The sequence below is a fragment of the Bufo bufo genome, chromosome 3, assembly GCF_905171765.1.
Source record: "Bufo bufo chromosome 3, aBufBuf1.1, whole genome shotgun sequence".
In the NCBI taxonomy this organism is placed as follows: Eukaryota; Metazoa; Chordata; class Amphibia; order Anura; family Bufonidae; genus Bufo; species Bufo bufo.
The window spans coordinates 157001902-157012943 of record NC_053391.1 but is presented as its reverse complement, the minus strand read 5'-3'; the positions used below and the strand labels follow the sequence as shown (position 1 = coordinate 157012943).

The 11042-nt window shown below is 39.6% G+C and overlaps 1 protein-coding gene across 2 annotated transcripts in view; it reads right to left on the bottom strand.

The window, feature by feature from the left end:
* Positions 1 to 9914: 9914 nt before the first annotated feature.
* LOC120994863 (acetylserotonin O-methyltransferase-like) overlaps positions 9915 to 11042 on the bottom strand; it is a 248960-nt gene continuing 247832 nt past the window's right edge. For both annotated transcript variants that reach the window (XM_040423729.1, XM_040423730.1), the window contains exon 8: positions 9915 to 10379. In XM_040423729.1, the coding sequence (XP_040279663.1) occupies positions 10168 to 10379 (212 nt within the window). In that variant the 3' untranslated portion in view covers positions 9915 to 10167. The remainder of the gene's footprint in view (positions 10380 to 11042) is intronic.

Here is an 11042-nt window from a genome sequence, read left to right as displayed (position 1 = left end):
GGCAAATTGACATCTGAAAGTATGGACATATGAGCGGTTCAATAGAATATTCCTTGCAGCCCAATTCTAGCCATTAGGTCTCATTCCTAGGAGTACTCCGGTCATTTAGGTTTGTGCGTGAGCTCCGCACTTATATACCTATTTACACATTTTGTTTATATATGTATGCTGATACTGACACAAGTCAGTCTGTTTTGATCTAATGTATCAATAAATTTTAAGCAAAAATACTGTGAGCCAGCCTATATTTTCATTGATTTATTCCTTTCTTTCAGCTGGTAACTGAAAGGATGTGCTCCAGTAGTTTGCTGGTGGAGCCTTTTCTAAATATCTGTTATTTCTTTTTTTAATCTGCCTAGATTCTTTTTGCAGTTCTGTGGTTAGAGTTTCATACTCTTTTGACACGTTGCCTCATTTTATTTAGATCGTCTCGGATTAATGAGATATCAGTCTGCACTGCAGCCACCGTAGTTGTCAGTGTGCTTAATGATTGATTGGTTGTTCCGACTGCCTCCAGTATACCTGCTAATTTGCGATCAATATTACTCATCTGGTTATCTGCTTCTGATACCGGGTTCTCTCTTGCCCTATTTACAAGGTTTTCATTCTCTTCACAATCCTCCGTTTGTGATGTTGGTTTCTGGTTACTCCATATTTTGACTAATGGAGGTGGGGATTTAAGATATTTGTCTAACTGTGTCCTTGCGGTGCCCCCTTTGGGTGAGGATGTTCCAATGGACTTTCTGTTAGGTAGTTTAGGGGCCATTTTCTTTTTCTTCTTTTTTTTTTTTTATTCCCCTCTTTTCCTTCTTCGTACGGGGCTACTTTAGAAGGTGATACTATTATTAAGATCTATGTATTTCTAACTAAAATGTCATAAATTTCCTGTAACACAGAGAGAGAGTCAGAGAGTCTTACGTATCCTCGCTCTTCTTCTTCGTTCTTAAATCCCAGATTTCCTGGATGTTGAAGAGGCTCGTAGTGGGGTTCTCTTGATGTCCTCGGCACAGTCCACCTTCACCACTCAGCGGCACTCCCCCACGCCGGCGTTGTTCAACGGCGTTCACCCGCTCACTTGGAAGTGGACAACCACGGCTGCCTGGAGCTTACAGACTCAGGGATCCAGAGCCCAGAAGGACAAAGAGACAGATTTTAGCATTTAAACGAGAGCATAATGTCCAGCAAAAAACAAAAAAAACAAAGGCAGTGCCAATTCTGGTCGACACTGCTGGAACAGCACCCAAGGCTGAACCCCCACAGCTGCACAACACTCAGAGCGACTCCACGTATTAATCAGATGGAACCGCTGGCAAATGGGGAGACCTAGGGTGGGACAGCAGGCAGGTAGAGTGGAGACGGTGGTGGAGGCGAGGTGCCGCTTCCCTGATCAGTCAGCCCCCCCCCTCTTCAGGACGGCCTCTTCAGAAAGGCCCAGTAAACAAAGCAAAAAGGGAGGACAGAGGGGGCACACAGAGTCCGCTCACCATGCAGTTCCAAAGTTAGTATAGGACGAGTGGAGCCCCAGCCTGGAACAACCTAAAACAGGCTCATAGACACCCAGCTTCCTACTTCAGGCAGAGCAACAGTGCCCTAGATAACCAAAGGCTGATCCGGAAAGCCGGGCGGAGACAGGCAGCAGGTGCGTCGGCATCTGGGTCAGCGTCTCAGGCGGAGCGGCGGTACCCAAAAAATAACAGAGGGCTAATCCAAGAAGCCCAGCGGACATAGGCGGTGAGTATGTCGGTGCCGGATCAGCGTCACAGGAGGCTCAAAAGCGGCATTCCCTGTGCTGCGTCCAGGGCTGGAGCCGGGGCCGGCGTTGGGGGCGGGGAGGACCGCTGCACGCACGCTTCCTACGTCATGCCGCCGCGCCACCCGTTGGTTTTTTAGCATTTATATATTTAAATAATTTTTTGGGATTTGTTTTGCTCTCTTTTGCTACCTGCTGTTCATTTTGTATTTTTGCTAATTTTATCTCCTTTTTACAGATTTTATTAAGCCCTTTGTAATCTTCAAACGCTCCAGCTGACCCCTCAAATTTGTCATTTTTAAATGCCTTTTTTTGTCTTTTATTGCCCTCTTGACAGTAGCTGTAAGCCATGGGAAGTTAAATTTTAGCAGTTTATACTTGTTACCTAAAGGAATAAACTTTTTAGTGCAATTACTCAATGTGGATTTAAAGCTCTCCTATTTATCTTCAGTATTATTATGTGACAGTAGCTGCGCCCAGTCTTTGCCTTGAAATGCTGTCCTCAACCCAGGGAAATTAGTCTTTTTGAAATTTACTGTCTTTGCTCTGCCTGATAGAGTTTTCTTCTTATAGTTTAACGGAAAATAATTATATTGTGGTCACTATTACCTTGTGTTTCTCGAACAGTAACATTTCCAACAAGCTCTGCATCATTAGAGATTACCAGATCCAACAGAGCATCGCCCCTAGTGGGAGCTTCTACAAACTGGCCCAAAAAGTGGTCCTGCAGCAAGTTAAGGAATCTTCTCCCCTTTGCGGTTGAGGCAGAATCATGTCCCCAGTCAATGTCTGGGAAGTAAAAATCTCCCATTATGACCACTGTACCAGCCTGTGCAGCCCGCTCTATTTGGTTATACTGTTGCATTTTTATCTCCTCTGTGATGTTAGGGAGTCTATAGATTACACCAAGTATAATTTTTTCAGTGTTTATATCCCTTTGAACTTCCACCACAACCATGTCTCAGGTGTGTGTCGGCTCAGGTGTATACCGACACTCTTTGTCCGAGTTCTATAAGGCGTTGGTAATGCTCCATCCGGACTTCCGCCCCCCATATATTGACAAATGGAGCTTTAATCTTGGAGTAGACATTCCCCCAACCAATGGCCAAAAATATATCATTTTACACATAAATCATCCATTGCCAGTAAACAGTAAACTCCTCACCATCCTCACCCACAATTGCCTCTTTCACACTTGTCTTCAGATCACTCCTCACATACAGGCACATGCTACCTCCTTTTCTATTGACCCTATCTTTCCTAAATAGTGTAAAACCCTTAATATTTACAGCCCAGTCATGCGAAGAATCCAACCATGTCTCAGCCACACCAACTATATCTATGTGTTCTTCTAGTACCATAGCCTCCAGCTCCCCCATTTTGCTAGCTATACTTAAGGCATTTGTGAAAATACATTTTAAATTACTATTAACTGTAAAGTGAATATCCAGGATTTTTGGGTTACCTTGGTTGATGTTTGTATGTAACAGGTTCTTGTTACCAGCAGTTCTATTTTTCATAAGTGTATTGTTATGCCCAGTCTTCTCCCTACTTTTCTCGCTAACCCCAGTCCCCACTAAATCCCCGCTGTCCCCTTCTATATCCCACTTTCTATCTACCCCCTTATTAGTATGATCCCCCACCAGACCAATTTATACACTGCTCAATTAATAACTAGTCACCCCACCTCATTTTATGCCAAGAATGGCGTATGGTGCCCTGTTGTCGTGGTGGACATTTTAAAATTTTGGGGCCTCCTTTTAAATATGGTTCTCATAAAAAAAACACTATGAGATCTTATTCGTCATTTGATGTGTTGTACGATACCCCCATGTAATGACAAGACAGCGATTTGATAGAAGCCCGAGGCTGGCCCGATCTCTGCTTCCCAAAGGAGCGAGGGGGCGTAGGGATTCCATATCCCCGAAAATATCATGCCGCTACCATGCTTCAGTGTGTAATGGACTGGTGTCACCACGCTCCTTTTAAGCAATGGCTGACCATCGAACTCCATTGACCTGGGCAATGGTGCGGACTCCGAATGCACTCTCTGCCCACCCCACTATAGGCCCTACCCTACTCCAATTCCACAAATACACTGATGTGATCACCCACACCTTCCCCATTATTTCCTGTCCTGGGACGCCCAGAATTCCTAGTCAGTTGATCTTCAGGCCCCTTCATGCAATGGCGTTTGAGTGGTAAATGTCGGGCTCCCTTCTTTTGAACTACAGGGAGATAGCTCACATACTCCGAACTACAGAATCTGTCGGCTTTTTGTGCCCTGATACAATGGAGAGCTAGACAAATATCTAATTTCCTCTCCTCTGTCCCTTTGTCCCTGGGTTTCGACAGGCCACTTTCTCATTTCGAAAAGGTGTGTGTCGGCTCAGGTGTATACCGACACTCTTTGTCCGAGTTCTATAAGGCGTTGGTAATGCTCCATCCGGACTTCCGCCACCCATATATTGACAAATGGAGCTTTAATCTTGGAGTAGACATTCCCCCAACCAATGGCCAAAAATATATCATTTTACACATAAATCATTCATTGCCAGTAAACTCCAGGAAGCAAGTTACTAAATACTCTCTAGATGGTACTATGTTCCGACTCGTCTTCAGAAAATGTTTTTCTCAGTATCTCCATTGTGTTGGAGATGTGAGACAGCGCAGGGCACCTTAATCCATATTCTTTGGCACTGTAGTAAAATCAGACATTTCTGGGAGTCAGTACATAAGACCATAGCCTCAATCTTCTCCTTTCCCATACAGAATGCCCCGGACTTCTTTTTGTTACTCCTCTCGAACCTACCCAGCCGCTTGCTTATTAAATCAATCTTGCGTCACCTAGTCAATGCAGCTAGAGCCTGCATCCCAGCCAGACGGAAATCACCTTCCCCACTCTACATGGACCTTTGAATCAACAAGGTGGAAGACATCTGGAGAATGGAGGAACTGACTGCTCTCCTTAAAAACTCCCACGAGGCATGTATATCGGCATGGACCCCATGGTTTGTATTCCAGAACACACCGAAATACCAAGCTCTTTTTGCCTAATGGAGAATAGAGAAGTAAGGGCCCCATAGCAAGGATGAAACAGGCCCCCAACACAGGACAGAAGGGTTTTTACCTAAACCCTTTTCAATGCACCTTGGGCCATTTTTATTACTGCCTCGTTTGTTAAATGTTGTTTCTTTAGAGGGTAGAGTCCGGACCAAGTTTTCACTCCCAGTAGAAGAGGAGATGATGCCAACTGGGCTCCCTCTTGTCCTGGGCCCCATAGCAGTCACATGGTCTGCCGCTTTGGTAGTTACGCCCCTGACTCCTTTATCATTTCATTCAATTTTTTTTCTTTTTCTTCTCTCCCTTGTAGATACTTAATGGCTTATTTATCTATTTATTTTCTTGTCCTTCCATGTTCCTTCTTTCGTGCTACAGTCCATCTCTCCCCTAATGATACTCAGATTTTCCTTTGTTTATGATAAGTTGCACTTAAAATATATGTGTTTTTATAATGATTGTTCTTATCCGGTCACACATGAACATCCTTAGGATCTTTTCGCTTAGACATCCTTGGAATTGCTATTCTTTATTGTACTGACCTACACAGTTAGGCCTTTTGATTGATTGACATGTTTTATTATGATGTTGAGACATTTGTACTTGCCTTTTCTAAGTTCTCTTAACCCTTTCAAGACCAAGCCATTTTTCACCTTTCTGCCCAAGCCATTTTTAGCAAATCTGACGTGTCACTTTATGTGGTAATAACTTTAAAACGCATTTACTTATCCAGGCCATTCTGAGATTGTTTTCTTGTCACATATTGTACTTCATGACAGTGGTAAAATTGAGTCACAAATTTCCATTTCTCTACTTTTATAATAGATAGTAATAACTCCAAAAAGAGTTACTACTTTACATTCCCCATATGTCTACTTCATGTTTGGATCATTTTGTGAATACCATTTTATTTTTTTGGGATATTAGAAGGCTTAGAAGTTTAGAAGCAAATCTTAAAAATTTTCTTAAAATTTCCAAAACCCACTTTTTGAGGATCAGTTCAGGTCTGAAGTCACTTTGTGAGGCTTACATAAAAGAAACCATCCAAAAATGACCCCATTTTAGAAACTACACCCCTTAAGGTATTCAGAGCTGATTTTTTACAAACTTTGTTAACCCTTTAGGTGTTCCACAAGAGTTAATGGAAAATTGAGATGAAATTTCAGAATTTCACTTTTTAATAAATTTTTTTCCACTAACAAAGCAAGGGTTAACAGCCAAATAAAACTCTATATTTATTGCACTGATTCTGTAGTTTACAGAAACACCCCATATGTGATTTCACTGGGATAATTTTAAGCTGCCATGTCACATTTGAAGACCCACTGATGCACCCCTAGAGTAGAAACTCCAAAAAACGTGACCCCATTTTAGAAACAACACCCCTCAAGGTATTCAAAACTGATTTTACAAACTTTAACCATTTAGGTGTTCCACAAAAATTTATGGAAAATTGAGATGAAATTTCAGAATTTCACTTTTTTGGCAGATTTTCCATTTTAATAATTTTTTTTACACTAACAAAGCAAGGGTTAACAGCCAAACAAAACTCAATATTTATTGCCCTGATTCTGTAGTTTACAGAAACACCCCATATGTGGTCATAAACTGCTGTACGGGCACACGGCATTGCGCAGAAGGAAAGGAACGCCATATGGTTTTTGGAAAGCAGATTTCACTTAGATAATTTTAAGCTGCCATGTCACATTTGAAGACCCACTGATGCACCCCTAGAGTAGAAACTCAAAAAAATTATCCCATTTTGGAAACTACGGGATAAGGTGGCAGTTTTGTTAGTACTATTTTAGGGTACATATGATTTTTGGTTGCTCTATATTACACTTTTTGTGAGGCAAGGTAACAAAATATAGCTGTTTTGGCACCATCATTATTTTTTGTTATTTACACTGTTCATCTAACAGGTTAGATCATGTGGAATTTTTATAGAGCAGGTTGTTACGGACGCGACAATACCTAATATGAAGTTTTTTGTTGTTTGTTTCAGTTTTACATAATAAAGCATTTTTGACAAAAAATATTTTTTTGTGTCTACATACTCTGAAAACCATAGTTTTTTTTTTTTTTTTTGAGCGACTGTCTTATGTAGGGCTTATTTTGTTTAGTATGAGATGACGATTTGATTGGTACTATTTTAGGGTGCGTATAACTTTTTGATCGCTTGGTATTACACTTTTTGTGATGTAAAGTCACAAAAAATGTTTTTTGACACGCTTTTTATTTTTTTTACGGTGTTCACCTGAGGGATTAGGTCATGTGATATTTTTATACAGCAGTCTCTTACGGAAGCGGCGATAACTAACATGTATCAATTTTTTTATTTATTTAAGTTTTACACAATAACAGCATTTTTTTATTAAAAAAAATCATGTTTTAGTGTCTCCATATTTTGAGAGCCCTAGTTTTTTATTTTTTGGGCGATTGTCTTAGGGAGGGGCTAATTTTTTGTGGGATGAGATGACGGTTTGATTGGTACTATGTTGGGGTGCGTATGACTTTTTGATCGATTGGTATTCCACTTTTTGTAATGTAAAGTGACAAAATATGGCTTTTTGACACGTTCTTATTTTATCTTTTTTTACCGTGTTCACCTGAGGGGTTAGGTCATGTGGTATTTTTTTTAGAGAAGGTTGTTACGGACGTGGCCATACCTAATATGTCAACTTTTTTATTTATTTAAGTTTTACACAGTAATAAAATTTTTGAAACAAACAAAAAAATCATGTTTTAGTGTCTCCATAGTCCGAGAGCCATAGTTTTTTAAATTTTTGGGCGATTGTCTTAGGTAGGGGCTCATTTTTTGCAGAATGAGGTGACGGTTACATTGCTACTATTTTTGGGGGTAAACGCCTTTTTGATCGCTTGGTTTTGCACTTTTAGTGATGTAAGGTGACAAAAATGTTTTTTTAGAACCATTTTTATTAGATTTTTTTGATGGAGTTCACCTGAGGGGTTAGGTCATGTGAAATTATTATATAGCCGGTCAATATGGACGCAGCGATACCTAATATGTCTACTTTTTCTTTTTACTTTGTTTTGGGAAAAGGATGCTTTTTTTAAATTTTTTTACTTGAAACTTTTTTTTTTGTAAAACTTTTTTTTTTTACTATACTTTTTTGTCCCACTCTGGGACTTCAACTTTTGGGGGTCTGATCCCCTTTACAATGCATTACAATAATAGATATTGAGCTTAGTTTGGCAGTTAACCCTTGTAGTGTTACAGTGAAAAAATTGATTAGAATGGAAAATCTGTGAAATTTTGAAATTTCATCTCCATTTTCTGTTAATTCTTGTGGAGCACCTAAAGGGTTAACATTGTTTTTAACATCAGTTTTGAATAACTTGAGGGGTGTATTTTCTAAAATGGGGCCATTTTTGGGTGGTTTCTACTATGTAAAGCCCACAAAGTGACATCATAACTGAACTGCTCCTTATAAAAGTGGGTTTTAGAAATATTCTTAAAAAATTTAAGAATTGCTTCTAAAATTCTAAGCCTTCTAATGTCCTAAAACAATAAAATGACATTTTCAAAATGATGCCAACGTAAAGTAGCAATATGGGAAATGTAAAGTAATAACTAGTGATCACTATCTGCCTTAAAAGCAAAGAAATTCAAATTTTAAAAATTATACATTTTTCCAAATTTCTGTAAATTTTAAATTTTTTTTATAAATAAAGATGAAACATATATTGACTTAAATTTACCACTACCATAAAGTACAATATGTCACGAGAAAACAATCTCAGAATGGTTTGGATAATTAAAAGCATTCCAAAGTTATTACCACATAAAGTGACACGTCAGATTTGCAAAAATCTGTCTGGTCACGAAGGTGATGGTGTTTTGTTTTCCACCTCTGTAGCTTGGCATGGCACATATGGTAGTAATCCCAGGTTTGTGTATGGAAGTTCCACTGTCAAATCTAATATATATATATAGATATATATAATGCCAGACAAGATATATTTATTTTAAAAATTGACAGTAATTCGGCAGAAGTTGCTGAGAGGGGGTACTAGTTCCTCCAACCCGCTTCATTTTATCACATCATTTGAAATGACTGCTTTGTCTACAGTATAAGCCATGGAGACCCCCATCACCATGATAACCACTAGGAATGTACTGGTGACATTAGTCAGTAACATGTGAACTGTTACACCCTCCTGCGGGGTTGTTTTGGGCAGAAACAGGAATACTGACACCTTTGTAGCTTGTGCGTCAGGCTGTTGCTAGTTTATTTTGTAAGTTGCTCAAAATAACAAACAAAACCAAAACAAACAATCGCTGTCTGGCTCCTGCCTATCTCACTCGGCAGCACTAGCTAAACTTATAACACAAAACACAAAGAGCATTTTCAAGGGGAAAACAGAGCAATTACAGTTCAGTAGTTAGAAAAACGACAGCTCTCAGAGCTCCTAGGCTTGCAGCTTCTCAAACAGACTGCCAACACTCCCTGAGAGAGAGCTCCTGTGTCAGGCCTGCTGACCTAATTAGTACATCTGTGTGAGCAGTCCCCCCAGGCAGGTAAAACCCAGACTGGCTCCGGGTGGTCAGGGAACCCACCCAACTCTTCCCAGACCAGCTCCAGGACCCTAAACTGGCTTTCTTTTCCCCAGGAAGCTTCTAGAAACAAAGAAAACCAAACCTTCCTGGAGCCTTTACACACATGAAGTGACGGAAACTTGGTGCAATGTAAACACCATCCAGCACTTTCTCTGCCAAACATTGTGACGCCCTGTCACAAACACAATCCTATAGAAGTGTCTGGGTTGACGATAACTGTTCAGCCCTGAAAAAGTGATAAGTGTGTGTATTATTTCCTTTAAATATGTTGTCTCAGGCTACCGAGGAATCATAGAGAGGTGTCCCCCACTCAGGACCTCGCATTATAAGCCAGGGAAAATGGTTGCTCTGTAAGAGTGGCTCATGCTCTGTCAAACCTTCAATCCATTTAAATGGCACAGTGTAATTGTTTATTTTGCCTACAGCAGATTACCTGGCAAAATCAGCTGCTGAGGTTGACAGCAGCCAGACACACTACTGCTAATTGATAATCTATATGAAAGGGGTGTTTGTCATAAGAATACAAAGTAATAGAAAGGATCACGCCATGAAACTATCTTTATTAAAGTATCTCAAGAAATTCAGCTGAAAACATATCAGTTAATTTTATTATTGACATTGGAATGTTTACAATATGTTTCCAAGTCCAAGAAAACATATATGAAAAATTACAATATTATTTGTAATATCCATGCTTCAATAACACAATAAATGACTTTTTGTTATAATTTGTTATGAAATGCAGTCAGCTACATAAGAAAAATGACACTTGGATCTACTTTCTTCCCAGTATTGCATCATATAGTTTTCCAGTTACTTTGACTTCAATGTCCCTGAAGCCAGATTCTGTAAGGAGCTTGATATATTCAGATGATGTCCGTTCTTTTCCTTCTGTCTGGAGCAACATGTTTAGTGAGAACAGCTGGCCAATCAGTGGGCCACTTCTGTCGTCATTTAGAACGACTTCCACTAGCAGCACTCCTCCTCCTTAATATTTAGAGAAAAAAACAGTAGCAATTATTTGTCACATTTATAAGCAAGACCCATTTTATGTTCTGATTTTTATTCTCTAGTACTGATAATAAGCCCATTTTAATGTATAAAACTAAGAATGCTTGTATTCTTTATAAAATCTATATATTTTAAAATTGTTAAAAGTATTGGCCCATATGGACATTATGTAGGTGTTTAAAGATAATAGTTGTGACCTATAATCATCTTCTGTATTGCTATTACAGCATACCTAACCTTTCAACACACTTTACATTAATCAGTAGTACTGTATGTTTGTACATTTGGAATAACACATGTCTGGCTATAATATGATTTGTATCTGGTATGTTTCAGTAGTTTTCTCCTCTATATGCTAGATCTTTGGTTTGCAGTTCTAGATCTGGTCGTTGGAGATTAGCTTCCATCCACTGCACACAGAAATTAGAGGAGAATCTTCTTCCTAACTTTCTGTCACTCAGAAGCATCCCTATGCTCTTGGAGAACACTGCAGAGTAGTACTGACCTGTGCTGATGGGAGTAAAGCACTTGGGCTGAGATAAAATGTCCTATTTAGCTGCAGCAGTCTCTTTGGTGTCTCTCATGGAGTTCTGTCATACTCAGCAATTTCTAACTCCTTCCTCCTCCCCTCTCCAGAGA